The sequence below is a fragment of the Carcharodon carcharias genome, chromosome 19 (assembly GCF_017639515.1).
Source record: "Carcharodon carcharias isolate sCarCar2 chromosome 19, sCarCar2.pri, whole genome shotgun sequence".
NCBI lineage: Eukaryota > Metazoa > Chordata > Chondrichthyes > Lamniformes > Lamnidae > Carcharodon > Carcharodon carcharias.
Genome location: NC_054485.1, coordinates 68,039,068 through 68,054,708, shown reverse-complemented (window position 1 = coordinate 68,054,708; position 15,641 = coordinate 68,039,068). Strand labels below are relative to the sequence as shown.

Here is a 15,641-nt window from a genome sequence, read left to right as displayed (position 1 = left end):
AGACACAGAGGCCCGATCCGGTCCGGCTCACCGCACAGGGGCCCGATCCAGTCTGGCTCACAGCACAGAGACGCGATCTGGTCCATTGTGTAGCACAGAGACCCGATCCGATCCAGCTGGAGCACAGACACCCGATCCAGTCCGGATCACAACACAGAGACTCGATCCGGTCCCGCTCGTAGCACGGAGGCCCGATCCGGTCCGGCTCACAGCTGAGGTGCCCGATCAGGTCCGTCTCATATCACAGAGATCCGATCCGGACTGGCTCCTGGCACAGAGACCCGATCTGGTCCATTTTGTAGCACAGAGACCCGATCCAGTCCGGGTTGCAGCACAGAGATTCGATCCGGTCCAGCTTGAGGCACAGAGGTCCGATCCGGTTCGGCTCACAGCAGAGAGTCCCAATCCAGTCTCATTTGGAGCACAGAGTCCCAATCCAGTCCGGATCACAACACAGAGAATCGATCCGGTCCCGCTCATAGCACAGAGGCCCGATCCGGTCCGGCTCACAGCTGAGGTGCCCGATCAGGTCCGTCTCATATCGCAGAGATCCGATCCGGACTGGCTCCTGGCACAGAGACCTGATCCAGTGCGGCTCGTAGACAGAGACCCGATCTGGTCCGGCTCGTAGCAGAGACCCGATCCAGTCTGGCTCACAGCACAGAGTCCCAATTTAGTCTGGTTTGGAGCACAGAGACCCGATCTGGTCCATTTTGTAGCACAGAGACCCGATCCGATCCATTTTGTAGCACAGAGATCCGATCCGGTCCGGTTTGTAGCACAGAGATCCGATCCGGTCCAGCTTGAGGCACAGAGGCCCGATCCGGTCCGGCTCACAGCACAGAGACGCAATCCAGTCTGGCTCACAGCACAGAGACGCGATCTGGTCCATTGTGTAGCACAGAGACCCGATCCGATCCAGCTGGAGCACAGAGGCCCGATCCGATCCGGCTCGCAGCACAGAGATCCGATCCAGTTCGGATCACAACACAGAGACACGATCTGGTCTGGCTCGTAGCACAGAGACCAGATCCGGTCCCGCTCGTAGCACAGAGGCCCAATCTGGTCTGGCTCACAGCTGAGGTGCCCAATCAGGTCCGGCTCATATCACAGAAATCCGATCCGGACCGGCTCTTGGCACAGAGACCCGATCTGGTCCACCTAGTAGCACAGAGACCCGATCCAGTCCAGCTCGTAGCACAGAGACCCGATCCAGTGCGGTTTGCAGCACAGAGATCCGATCCGGTCCAGTTTGAGGCACAGAGGCCTGATCCGGTCCGGCTCACCGCACAGGGGCCCGATCCAGTCTGGCTCACAGCACAGAGACGCGATCTGGTCCATTGTGTAGCACAGAGACCCGATCCGATCCAGCTAGAGCACAGAGGCCCGATCCAATCCGGCTCGCAGCACAGAGATCCGATCCAGTTCGGATCACAACACAGAGACCCGATCTGGTCTGGCTCGTAGCACAGAGACCAGATCCGGTCCCGCTCGTAGCACAGAGGCCCAATCTGGTCTGGCTCACAGCTGAGGTGCCCAATCAGGTCCGGCTCATATCACAGAAATCCGATCCGGACCGGCTCTTGGCACAGAGACCCGCTCTGGTCCACCTAGTAGCACAGAGACCCGATCCAGTCCAGCTCGTAGCTCAGCGACCCGATCCAGTGCGGTTTGCAGCACAGAGATCCGATCCGGTCCAGCTTGAGGCACAGAGGCCTGATCCGGTCCAGCTCACCACACAGGGGCCCGATCCAGTCTGGCTCACAGCACAGAGACGCGATCTGGTCCATTGTGTAGCACAAAGACCTGATCCGATCCAGCTTGAGCACAGAGATCCGATCCAGTCTGGATCACAACACAGAGACTCGATCCTGTCCAGCTTGCAGCACAAAGAACCGATCCGATCCCGCTCGTAGCACAGAGACCCGATCCGGTCCGGCTCACGGCACAGGGGCCCAATCCAGTCTGGCTCACAGCCGAGACTTGATCCGGTGCGGCTTGTAGCACAGAGTCCCAATCCAGTCTGGCTTGGAGCACAGAGACCCGATCCAGTCCGGATCACAACACAGAGACTCGATCCGGTCCAGCTTGCAGCACAAAGAACCGATCCAGTCCCGCTCGTAGCACAGAGGCCCGATCCAGTCCGGCTCACAGCTGAGGTGCCCGATCAGGTCCGGCTCATGTCACTGAGATCCGATCCGGACCGGCTCCTGGCACAGAGACCCGATCTGGTCCGTCTAGTAGCACAGAGACCCGATCCAGTCCAGCTCGTAGCACAGAGACCCGATCCGGTCTGGCTTGGAGCACAGAGACCTGATGCAGTCTGGCTCACATCAGAGACTTGATCCGGTCCAGCTTGTAGCACAGAGACCTGATCCAGTCTGGCTCGTAGCACAGAGTCCCAATCCAGTCCGGATCACAGCTGAGGTGCCCGATCAGGTCCAGCTCATATCACAGAGATCCGATCGAGTCCAGCTCGTGGCACAGTGACCCGATCCGGTCCAGCTTGAAGCACAGAGACCCGATCCGGTGTGGCTTGTACCACAGAGACCCGATCTAGTCCGGCTTGTAGCACAGAGACCCGATCCACTCTGGCTCACAGCACAGAGTCCCAATCCAGTCCGGCTCAAAAGACAGAGACTCGATCCGGTCCAGCTTGCAGCACAGAGAACCGAACCAGTCCCGCTCGTAGCACAGAGACCCGTTCTGGTCCGGCTCGCAGCACAGAGGTCCGATCCAGTCCGGATCACAACACAGAGACTCAATCCGGTCCAGCTGGCAGCACAGAGAACCGATCCGGTCCTGCTCGTAGCACAGAGGCCCGATCCGTTCCGGCTCACAGCTGAGGTGCCCGATCAGGTCCGGCTCATATCACAGAGATCCGATCCGGACCGGCTCCTAGTACAGAGACCTGATCCAGACCGGCTCGAAGCACAGAGACCCGATCTGGTCCGGCTCGTAGCACAAAGACCCGATCCGGTCCGTCTAATAGCGCAGAGACCCGATCCGGTCCGTCTCGTAGAACAGAGACCCGATCTGGTCCGACTCGTAGCACAGAGAGCGGATTCGGTCCGACTCGTAGCAGAGACCTGATCCAGTCCAACTTGTAGCACAGAGACCCGATCCAGTCTGCCTCATAACACAGAGTCCCAATCCAGTCTGGCTTGGAGCACAGAGACCCGATGCAGTCTGGCTCACAGCACAGCGACCCGATCCAGTCTGGCTCACAGCACAGAGACCCGATCCAGTCTGGCTCACAGCACAGAGACCCGATCCAGTCTGGCTCACAGCACAGAGTCCCAATCCATTCTGGCTTGGAGCACAGAGACCCGATCCAGTCCGGCTCACAACACAGAGAACCGATCCAGTCCCGTTCGTAGCACAGCGACACGATCCGGTCCGGCTCACAGCTGAGTTGCCCGATCAGATCCGGCTCATATCACAGAGACCCGATCCGGTCCGGCTCGAAGCACAGAGACCCGATCCGGTCCAGCTCGTAGCACAGAGACCCGATCCGGTCCGGCTCGAAGCACAGAGACCCGATCTGGTCCACCTAGTAGCACAGACACCCGATCCAGTCCAGCTCGTAGCACAGAGACCCGGTCCAGTGCGGTTTGCAGCATAGAGATCCGATCCGGTCCAGCTTGAGGCACAGAGGCCTGATCCGGTCCGGCTCACCACACAGGGGCCCGATCCAGTCTGGCTCACAGCACAGAGACGCGATCTGGTCCATTGTGTAGCACAGAGACCTGATCCGATCCAGCTTGAGCACAGAGATCCGATCCAGTCCGGATCACAACACAGAGACTCGATCCTGTCCAGCTTGCAGCATAAAGAACCGATCCGATCCCGCTCGTAGCACAGAGACCCGATCCGGTCCGGCTCACGGCACAGGGGCCCAATCCAGTCTGGCTCACAGCCGAGACTTGATCCGGTGCGGCTTGTAGCACAGAGTCCCAATCCAGTCTGGCTTGGAGCACAGAGACCCGATCCAGTCCGGATCACAACACAGAGACTCGATCCGGTCCAGCTTGCAGCACAAAGAACCGATCCAGTCCCGCTCGTAGCACAGAGGCCCGATCCAGTCCGGCTCACAGCTGAGGTGCCTGATCAGGTCCGGCTCATGTCACTGAGATCCGATCCGGACCGGCTCCTGGCACAGAGACCCGATCTGGTCCGTCTAGTAGCACAGAGACCCGATCCAGTCCAGCTCGTAGCACAGAGACCCGATCCGGTCTGGCTTGGAGCACAGAGACCTGATGCAGTCTGGCTCACATCAGAGACTTGATCCGGTCCAGCTTGTAGCACAGAGACCTGATCCAGTCTGGCTCGTAGCACAGAGTCCCAATCCAGTCCGGATCACAGCTGAGGTGCCCGATCAGGTCCAGCTCATATCACAGAGATCCGATCGAGTCCAGCTCGTGGCACAGTGACCCGATCCGGTCCAGCTTGAAGCACAGAGACCCGATCCGGTGTGGCTTGTACCACAGAGACCCGATCTAGTCCGGCTTGTAGCACAGAGACCCGATCCACTCTGGCTCACAGCACAGAGTCCCAATCCAGTCCGGCTCAAAAGACAGAGACTCGATCCGGTCCAGCTTGCAGCACAGAGAACCGAACCAGTCCCGCTCGTAGCACAGAGACCCGTTCTGGTCCGGCTCGCAGCACAGAGGTCCGATCCAGTCCGGATCACAACACAGAGACTCAATCCGGTCCAGCTGGCAGCACAGAGAACCGATCCGGTCCTGCTCGTAGCACAGAGGCCCGATCCGTTCCGGCTCACAGCTGAGGTGCCCGATCAGGTCCGGCTCATATCACAGAGATCCGATCCGGACCGGCTCCTAGTACAGAGACCTGATCCAGACCGGCTCGAAGCACAGAGACCCGATCTGGTCCGGCTCGTAGCACAAAGACCCGATCCGGTCCGTCTAATAGCGCAGAGACCCGATCCGGTCCGTCTCGTAGAACAGAGACCCGATCTGGTCCGACTCGTAGCACAGAGAGCGGATTCGGTCCGACTCGTAGCAGAGACCTGATCCAGTCCAACTTGTAGCACAGAGACCCGATCCAGTCTGCCTCATAACACAGAGTCCCAATCCAGTCTGGCTTGGAGCACAGAGACCCGATGCAGTCTGGCTCACAGCACAGCGACCCGATCCAGTCTGGCTCACAGCACAGAGACCCGATCCAGTCTGGCTCACAGCACAGCGACCCGATCCAGTCTGGCTCACAGCACAGAGACCCGATCCAGTCTGGCTCACAGCACAGAGTCCCAATCCATTCTGGCTTGGAGCACAGAGACCCGATCCAGTCCGGCTCACAACACAGAGAACCGATCCAGTCCCGTTCGTAGCACAGATACACGATCCGGTCCGGCTCACAGCTGAGTTGCCCGATCAGATCCGGCTCATATCACAGAAACCCGATCCGGTCCGGCTCGTAGCACAGACACCCGATCCGATCCGGCTCGTAGCAGAGAGATCCGATCTGGTCCGGTTCGTAGCACAGAGTCCCGATCCGGTCTGGCTCGTAGCAGAAAGACCCGTTCTGGTCCGGCTCGTAGCACAGAGTCCCAATCCGGTCCGGCTCGCAGCACAGAGACCCAATCCGGTCCGGCACGCAGCACAGAGTCCCGATCTGGACCAGCTCGTAGCACAGAGACCGATCCGGTCCGACTTGTAATGCAGAGACCAGAATCGGTCCAGCTCACCGCACAGGGGCCTGATCCGGTCCGGCTCACAGCACAGAGACTCAATATTGTCCAGCTTGAGGCACAGAGGCCCGATCCAGTGTGGCTCACAGCACAGAGACCCGTTTCGATCCGGCTCGCAGCACAGAGATCCGATCCAGTCCTGATCACAACAGAGAGGCCCGATCCTGTTCGGCTAACAGCATAGAGACCCAATCCAGTCTGGCTTGGAGCACAGAGACCTGATGCAGTCTGGCTCACAGCACAGAGTCCCAATCAAGTCTGGCTTGGATCACAGAGACCCGATCCAGTCTGGATCGTAGCACAGAGACCCGATCCAGTCCGGATCACAACACAGAGAACCGATCCAGTCCCGCTCATAGCACCGGGACACGATCCGGTCCGGCTCACAGCTGAGGTGCCTGATCAGGTCCGGCTCATATCACAGAGATCCGATCCGGTCGAGCTCGAAGCACAGAGACCCGATCCAGTGTGGCTTGTACAACAGAGAACCGATCGCATCCGGCTTGTAGCACAGAGACCCGATCCACTCTGGCTCACAGCACAGAGACCTGATCCGGTCTGGCTCACAGCACAGATTCCCAATCCAGTCCGGCTCACAAAACAGAGACTCGATCTGGTCGAGCTGGCAGCACAGAGAAACGATCCGGTCATGCTCGTAGCACAGAGGCCCGATTCGTTCCAGCTCACAGCTGAGGTGCCCGATCAGGTCCGGCTCATATCACAGAGATCGGATCCGGACCGGCTCCTAGTACAGAGACCCGATCCAGACCGGCTCGAAGCACAAAGACGCAATCTGGTCCGGCTCGTAGCACAGAGATCCGATCCGGTTCGGCTCGTAACACAAAGACCTGATCCGGTCCGTCTCATAGCGCAGAGACTCGATCCGGTCCGTCTCGTAGCACAGAGACCCGATCCGGTCCGTCTCGTAGCACAGAGACCCGATCCGATCCGGCTCGTAGCAGAGACCTGATCCTGTCTGGCTTGGAGCACAAAGACCCGATCCGGTCAATTCTGTAGCACAGAGACCTGATCTGGTCCGGGTTGCAGCACAGAGATCCGATCCCGTCCAGCTTGAGGCACAGAGGCCCGATCCAGTCTGGCTCACAGCACAGAGTCCCAATCCATTCTGGCTTGGAGCACAGAGACTTGATGCAGTCTGGCTCACAGCAGAGACTCGATCCGGTCCAGCTTGTAGCACAGAGTCCCGATCCAGTCTGGCTCACAGCACAGAGTCCCAATCCAGTCTGGCTTGGAGCACAGAGACCCGATCCAGTCTGGCTCACAGCCCAGAGTCCCAATCCAGTCTGGCTTGGAGCACAGAGACCCGATCCAGTCCGGATCACAACACAGAGAACCGATCCAGTCCCGCTCGTAGCACAGAGACACGATCCGGTCTGGCTCACAGCTGAGGTGCCCGATCAGGTCCGGCTCATAGCACAGAGACCCGATCCGGTCCGGCTCATAGCACAGAGACCCGATCCGGTCCGGCTCGAAGCACAGAGACACGATCCGGTCCGGCTCGAAGCACAGAGACCCGATCCGGTCCGTCTCGTAGCACAGAGACCCTATCCAGTTCGGCTCGTAGCTCAGAAACCCGAACAGGTCCAGCTCTGTAATACAGACACCCGATCCGATCCGGCTCGTAGCAGAGAGAACCGATCTGGTCCGGCTCATAGCACAGAGTCCCGATCCAGTCCGGATCATAGCAGACAGGCCCGTTCTGGTCCGGCTCGTAGCACAGAATCCCGATCCGGTCCGGCTCGTAGCACAGAGACCCAATCCGGTCCGGCTCGCATCACAGAGTCCCGATCCGGTCCGGCTCGTAGCACAAAGACCCGATCCCATCGGGCTTGTAGCACAGAGACCCGATCCGGTCCAGCTCACAGCACAGACACCCGATCCGGTCCAGCTCGTAGCACAGAGACCTGATCCGGGCCGGCTTGTAGCACAGAGACCCGATTCGGTTCGGCTCACAGAAGAGGTGACCGATTCGGTCCGGCTCACAGCACAGAGACCCGATCCAGTCCAGCTTACAACACAGAGACTCGATCCGGTCCAGCTTGCAGCACAGAGACCCAATCCAGTCCAGCTTGTAGCAAAGAGACCCGATCCGGTCCGATTTGTAGCACAGAGGCTGTTCCAGTCCGACTTGTAGCGCAGAGACCAATATCGGTCCGGCTCACAGCACAGAGACGCGATATGGTCCAACTTGAGGCACAGAGATCCGATCCGGTCCTGCTTGCAGCACAGAGAACCGATCCGGTCCCACTCGTAGCACAGAGGCTCGATCTGGTCCGGCTCACAGCTGAGGTGCCCGATCAGGTCCGGCTCATGTCACTGAGATCTGATCTGGACCGGCTCCTAGCACAGAGACCCGATCCAGTCCGGCTCGAAGCACAGAGAATCGATCTGATCCGTCTAGTAGGACAGAGACCAGATCCAGTCCCGCTCGTAGCACAGAGGCTCGATCCGGTCCGGCTCACATCTGAGGTGCCCGATCAGGTCCGGCTCATATCACAGAGATCCGATCCGGACCGGATCGAAGCACAGAGACCCGATCCGGTCCGTCTCGTAGCACAGAGTCCCGATCCAGTCCGGCTCATGGCACACAGACCCGATCCGGTGCAGCTCGTAGCACAGAGACACGATCCAGTTCGACTCGTAGCACAAAGACCCGATCTGGTCCGGCGCATATCACAGAGACCCGATCCGGTCCGGCTCATAGGACAGAGACCCGATCCGGTCCGGCTCGAAGCACAGAGACACGATCCGGTCCGGCTCACAACTGAGGTGCCCGATCAGGTCCGGTTCATATCACAGAGACACGATCTGGTCCGGCTCGAAGCACAGAGACCCGATCCGGTCCGTCTCGTAGCACAGAGACCCGATCCGGTCCGTCTCGTAGCACAGAGACCCTATCCAGTTCGGCTCGTAGCTCAGAAACCCGAACAGGTCCAGCTCTGTAATACAGACACCCGATCCAGTCCGGCTCGTAGCAGACAGGCCCGTTCTGGTCCGGCTCGTAGCACAGCATCCCGATCCGGTCCGGCTCGTAGCACAGAGACCCAATCTGGTCCGGCTCGCATCACAGAGTCCCGATCCGGTCCGGCTCATAGCACAAAGACCCGATCCCATCGGGCTTGTAGCACAGAGACCCGATCCGGTCCAGCTCGAAGCACAGAGACCTGATCCGGGCCGGCTTGTAGCACAGAGACCCGATTCGGTTCGGCTCACAGAAGAGGTGACCGATTCGGTCCGGCTCACAGCACAGAGACCCGATCCAGTCCGGCTTACAACAAAGAGACTCGATCCGGTCCAGCTTGCAGCACAGAGACCCAATCCAGTCCAGCTTGTAGCAAAGAGACCGGATCCGGTCCGATTTGTAGCACAGAGGCTGATCCAGGCCGACTTGTAGCGCAGAGACCAATATCGGTCCGGCTCACAGCACAGAGACGCGATATGGTCCAACTTGAGGCACAGAGATCCGATCCGGTCCTGCTTGCAGCACAGAGAACCGATCCGGTCCCAATCGTAGCACAGAGGCTCGATCCGGTCCGGCTCACAGCTGAGGTGCCCGATCAGGTCCGGCTCATGTCACTGAGATCCGATCTGGACCGGCTCCTAGCACAGAGACCCGATCCAGTCCGGCTCGAAGCACAGAGACTCGATCTGATCCGTCTAGTAGCACAGAGACCAGATCTGGTCCCGCTCGTAGCACAGAGGCTCGATCCGGTCCGGCTCACATCTGAGTTGCCCGATCAGGTCCGGCTCATATCACAGAGATCCGATCCGGACCGGCTCCTAGCACAGAGACCCGATCCAGACCGGCTCGAAGCACAGAGACCCGATCCGGTCCGTCTCGTAGCACAGAGTCCCGATCCAGTTCGGCTCGTAGCACAAAGACCCGATCCGGTCCGTCTCGTAGCACAGAGACCCGATCTGGTCCGGCTCGTAGCACAAAGACCCGATCCGGTCTGGCTCACAGCAGAGGTCGATCTGGTGCGGCTTGTAGCACAGAGACCCAATCCGATCCGGCTCGTAGCAGAGAGTCCCGATCTGGTCCGGCTCGTAGCAGAGAGACCCATTCTGGTCCGGCCCGTAGCACAGAATGCCGATCCGGTGCGGCTCGTAGAACAGAATCCCGATCCGGTCCAGCTCGTAGCACAGAGACCTGATCCGGGCCGGCTTGTAGCACAGAGACCCGATTCGGTTCGGCTCACAGAAGAGGTGACCGATTCGGTCCGGCTCACAGCACAGAGACCCGATCCAGTCCGGCTTACAACACAGAGACTCGATCCGGTCCAGCTTGCAGCACAGAGACCCAATCCAGTCCAGCTTGTAGCAAAGAGACCGGATCCGGTCCGATTTGTAGCACAGAGGCTGATCCAGGCCGACTTGTAGCGCAGAGACCAATATCGGTCCGGCTCACAGCACAGAGACGCGATATGGTCCAACTTGAGGCACAGAGATCCGATCCGGTCCTGCTTGCAGCACAGAGAACCGATCCGGTCCCAATCGTAGCACAGAGGCTCGATCCGGTCCGGCTCACAGCTGAGGTGCCCGATCAGGTCCGGCTCATGTCACTGAGATCCGATCTGGACCGGCTCCTAGCACAGAGACCCGATCCAGTCCGGCTCGAAGCACAGAGACTCGATCTGATCCGTCTAGTAGCACAGAGACCAGATCTGGTCCCGCTCGTAGCACAGAGGCTCGATCCGGTCCGGCTCACATCTGAGTTGCCCGATCAGGTCCGGTTCATATCACAGAGATCCGATCCGGACCGGCTCCTAGCACAGAGACCCGATCCAGACCGGCTCGAAGCACAGAGACCCGATCCGGTCCGTCTCGTAGCACAGAGTCCCGATCCAGTCCGGCTCATAGCACACAGACCCGATCCGGTGCAGCTCGTAGCACAGAGACACGATCCAGTTCGGCTCGTAGCACAAAGACCCGATCCGGTCTGTCTCGTAGCACAGAGACCCGATCTGGTCCGGCTCGTAGCACAAAGACCCGATCCGGTCTGGCTCACAGCAGAGGTCGATCCGGTGCGGCTTGTAGCACAGAGACCCAATCCGATCCGGCTCGTAGCAGAGAGTCCCGATCCGGTCCGGCTCGTAGCAGAGAGACCCATTCTGGTCCGGCCCGTAGCACAGAATGCCGATCCGGTGCGGCTCGTAGAACAGAATCCCGATCCGGTCCAGCTCGTAGCACAGAGACCCGTTCCGGTCCAGCTCGTAGAACAGAGACCAGATCCGGTCCCGCTCATAGCACAGAGGCTCGATCCAGTCCGGCTCACATCTGAGGTGCCCGATCAGGTCCGGCTCATATCACAGAGATCCGATCCGGACCGGCTCCTAGCACAGAGACCCGATCCAGACCGGCTCGAAGTACAGAGACCCGATCCGGTCTGTCTCATAGCACAGAGACCCGATCCAGTCCGTCTCGTGGCACAGAGACCCGATCCAGTCCGGCTCAAAGCATACAGACCCGATCCGGTGCAGCTCGTAGCACAGAGACCCGATCCAGTACGGCTCGTAGCACAAAGACCCGATCCGGTCCGGCTCGTAGCACAGAGACCCGATTCGGTCTGGCACACAGCAGAGACTCGATCCGGTGAGGCTTGTAGCACAGAGACCCAATCCGATCCGGCTCGTAGCAGAGAGTCCCGATCCGGTCCGGCTTGTAGCAGAGAGACCCGTTCTGGTCCGGCTCGTAGCACAGAGACCCAATCCGGTCCGGCTTGTAGCACAGAGACACGATCCGGGCCGGCTTGTAGCACAGAGACCCGATTCGGTTCAGCTCACAGAAGAGGTGACCGATTCGGTCCGGCTCACAGCACAGAGACCCGATCCAGTCCGGCTTACAACACAGAGACTCGATCCGGTCCAGCTTGCAGCACAGAGACCCAATCCAGTCCAGCTTGTAGCAAAGAGACCCGATCCGGTCCGATTTGTAGCACAGAGGCTGATCCGGTCCGACTTGTAGCGCAGAGACCAATATCGGTCTGGCTCACCGCACAGAGACGCGATATGGTCCAACTTGAGGCACAGAGATCCGATCCGGTCCTGCTTGCAGCACAGAGAACCGATCCGGTCCCACTCGTCGCACAAAGGCTCGATCCGGTCCGGCTCACAGCTGAGGTGCCCGATCAGGTCCGGCTCATATCACAGAGATCCGATCCGGACCGGCTCCTAGCACAGAGACCCGATCCAGTCCGGCTCGAAGCACAGAGACTCGATCTGATCCGTCTAGTAGCACAGAGACCAGATCTGGTCCCGCTCGTAGCACAGAGGCTCGATCCGGTCCGGCTCACATCTGAGTTGCCCGATCAGGTCCGGTTCATATCACAGAGATCCGATCCGGACCGGCTCCTAGCACAGAGACCCGATCCAGACCGGCTCGAAGCACAGAGACCCGATCCGGTCCGTCTCGTAGCACAGAGTCCCGATCCAGTCCGGCTCATAGCACACAGACCCGATCCGGTGCAGCTCGTAGCACAGAGACACGATCCAGTTCGGCTCGTAGCACAAAGACCCGATCCGGTCTGTCTCGTAGCACAGAGACCCGATCTGGTCCGGCTCGTAGCACAAAGACCCAATCCGGTCTGGCTCACAGCAGAGGTCGATCCGGTGCGGCTTGTAGCACAGAGACCCAATCCGATCCGGCTCGTAGCAGAGAGTCCCGATCCGGTCCGGCTCGTAGCAGAGAGACCCATTCTGGTCCGGCCCGTAGCACAGAATGCCGATCCGGTGCGGCTCGTAGAACAGAATCCCGATCCGGTCCAGCTCGTAGCACAGAGACCCGTTCCGGTCCAGCTCGTAGAACAGAGACCAGATCCGGTCCCGCTCATAGCACAGAGGCTCGATCCGGTCCGGCTCACATCTGAGGTGCCCGATCAGGTCCGGCTCATATCACAGAGATCCGATCCGGACCGGCTCCTAGCACAGAGACCCGATCCAGACCGGCTCGAAGTACAGAGACCCGATCCGGTCTGTCTCATAGCACAGAGACCCGATCCAGTCCGTCTCGTGGCACAGAGACCCGATCCAGTCCGGCTCAAAGCATACAGACCCGATCCGGTGCAGCTCGTAGCACAGAGACCCGATCCAGTACGGCTCGTAGCACAAAGACCCGATCCGGTCCGGCTCGTAGCACAGAGACCCGATTCGGTCTGGCACACAGCAGAGACTCGATCCGGTGAGGCTTGTAGCACAGAGACCCAATCCGATCCGGCTCGTAGCAGAGAGTCCCGATCCGGTCCGGCTTGTAGCAGAGAGACCCGTTCTGGTCCGGCTCGTAGCACAGAGACCCAATCCGGTCCGGCTTGTAGCACAGAGACACGATCCGGGCCGGCTTGTAGCACAGAGACCCGATTCGGTTCAGCTCACAGAAGAGGTGACCGATTCGGTCCGGCTCACAGCACAGAGACCCGATCCAGTCCGGCTTACAACACAGAGACTCGATCCGGTCCAGCTTGCAGCACAGAGACCCAATCCAGTCCAGCTTGTAGCAAAGAGACCCGATCCGGTCCGATTTGTAGCACAGAGGCTGATCCGGTCCGACTTGTAGCGCAGAGACCAATATCGGTCTGGCTCACCGCACAGAGACGCGATATGGTCCAACTTGAGGCACAGAGATCCGATCCGGTCCTGCTTGCAGCACAGAGAACCGATCCGGTCCCACTCGTCGCACAAAGGCTCGATCCGGTCCGGCTCACAGCTGAGGTGCCCGATCAGGTCCGGCTCATATCACAGAGATCCGATCCGGACCGGCTCCTAGCACAGAGACCCGATCCAGACCGGATCGAAGCACAGAGACCCGATCTGGTCCGTCTCATAGCACAGAGTCCCGATCCAGTCCGGCTCAACACACAGACCCGATCCGGTGCAGCTCGTAGCACAGAGACACGATCCAGTTCTGCTCGTAGCACAAAGACCCGATCCGGTCCGTCTCGTAGCACAGAGACCCGATCTGGTCCGGCTCGTAGCACAGAGACCCGATCCGGTCCGGCTCGTAGCACAAAGAGCCGATCCGGTCTGGCTCACAGCAGAGATCGATCCGGTGCGGCTTGTAGCACAGAGACCCAATCCGATCCGGCTCGTAGCAGAGAGTCCCGATCCAGTCCGGCTCGTAGCAGAGAGACCCGTTCTGGTCCGGCCCGTAGCATAGAATCCCGATCCGGTGCAGCTCGTAGAACAGAATCCCGATCCGGTCCGGCACATAGCACAGAGAGCCATTCCGGTACAGCTCGTAGAACAGAGACCAGATCCAGTCCCGCTCGTAGCACAGAGGCTCGATCCGGTCCGGCTCACATCTGAGGTGCCCAATCAGGTTCGGCTCATATCACAGAGATCCGATCCGGACCGGCTCCTAGCACAGAGACCCGATCCAGACCGGCTCGAAGCACAGAGACCCGATCCGGTCCGTCTCGTAGCACAGAGACCCGATCCAGTCCGTCTCGTAGCACAGAGACCCGATCCAGTCTGGCTCAAAGCATACAGACCCGATCCGGTGCAGCTCGTAGCACAGAGACACGATACAGTTCGGCTCGTAGCACAAAGACCCGATCCGGTCTGTCTCATAGCACAGAGACCCGATCCGATCCGGCTCGTAGCACAGAGACCCGATCCGGTCTGGCTCACAGCAGAGACTCGATCCGGTCCGGCTCGCATCACAGAGTCCCGATCCGGTCCGGCTCATAGCACAAAGTTCCGATCCCGTCGGGCTTGTAGCACAGAGACCCAATCCGGTCCGGCATGTAGCACAAAGACCCGATCCCGTCGGGCTTGTAGCACAGAGACCCGATCCGGTCCAGCTCGCAGCACAAAGCCCCGATCCGGTCCGTCTCGTAGCACAGAGACCCGATCCGGTCCGACTCGTAGCACAGAGACCCGATCCGATCCGGCTCGTAGCAGAGACCTGATCCTGTCTGGCTTGGAGCACAAAGACCCGATCCGGTCAATTCTGTAGCACAGAGACCTGATCTGGTCCGGGTTGCAGCACAGAGATCCGATCCCGTCCAGCTTGAGGCACAGAGGCCCGATCCAGTCTGGCTCACAGCACAGAGTCCCAATCCAGTCTGGCTTGGAGCACAGAGACCTGATGCAGTCTGGCTCACAGCAGAGACGCGATCTTGTCCAGCTTGTAGCACAGAGACCCGATCCAGTCTGGCTCACGGCACAGAGTCCCAATCCAGTCTGGCTTGGAGCACAGAGACTTGATGCAGTCTGGCTCACAGCAGAGACTCGATCCGTTCCAGATTGTAGCACAGAGTCCCGATCCAGTCTGGCTTGGAGCACAGAGACCCGATCCGGTCCATTCTGTAGCACAGAGATCTGATCTGGTCCGGGTTGCAGCACAGAGATCCGATCCGGTCCAGCTTGAAGCACAGAGACCCGATCCGGTCTGGCTCGTAGCACAGATTCCCGATCCGGTCCGGCTCGTAGCACAGAGACCCGATCCAGTCTGGCTCACAGCACAGAGTCCCAATCCAGTCCAGCTTGGAACACAGAGACCTGATGCAGTCTGGCTCACAGCAGAGACCTGATCTGGTCCATTTTGTAGCACAGAGACCCGATCCGGTCCGGGTTGCAGCACAGAGATCCGATCCGGTCCAGCTTGAGGCACAGTTGCCCGATCCAGTCTGGCTAGGAGCACAGAGACCTGATCCAGTCTGGCTCACAGCAGAGATTTGATCCAGTCCGGCTTGTAGCACAGAGACCTGATCCAGTCTGGCTCACAGCACAGAGTCCCAATCCAGTCTGGCTTGGAGCACAGAGACCCGATCCAGTCCGGCTCACAACACAGAGAAATGGTCCAGTCCTGCTCGAAGCACAGAGACACGATCCAGTCTGGCTCACGGCTGAGGTGCCCGATCAGGTCCGGCTCATATCACAGAGATCCGATCCAGTCCGGCTCATAGCACAGA

At 59.5% G+C, this 15,641-nt stretch overlaps 1 protein-coding gene across 1 annotated transcript; it reads right to left on the bottom strand.

The window, feature by feature from the left end:
* Positions 1-412: 412 nt before the first annotated feature.
* Positions 413-6,580, bottom strand: LOC121291211 (keratin-associated protein 4-6-like). Its single transcript, XM_041212297.1, has 4 exons — positions 6,483-6,580; positions 4,621-4,785; positions 2,601-2,842; positions 413-615 (listed from the first exon to the last, which is right to left on the bottom strand). The coding sequence occupies exons 1-4, from the start codon at positions 6,578-6,580 to the stop codon at positions 413-415; spliced, it is 708 nt and encodes a 235-aa protein (XP_041068231.1).
* Positions 6,581-15,641: the final 9,061 nt, after the last annotated feature.

Excerpts from the sequence above, each read along its gene's own strand:
- LOC121291211 (XM_041212297.1), bottom strand. The coding sequence starts at position 6,580 with ATGAGACGGACCGGATCAGGTCTTTGTGTTACGAGCCGAACCGGATCG. Across the intron at positions 2,843-4,620 it reads CTGTGCTACGAGCGGGACTG|CTGTGAGCCGGAACGGATCG; the intron begins GTTCGGTTCTCT and ends CGGGCACCTCAG. Across the intron at positions 616-2,600 it reads CTGGATTGGGACTCTGTGCT|ATCGGGTCTCTGTCTACGAG; the intron begins GTGAGCCAGAGT and ends GAGCCGGACCAG.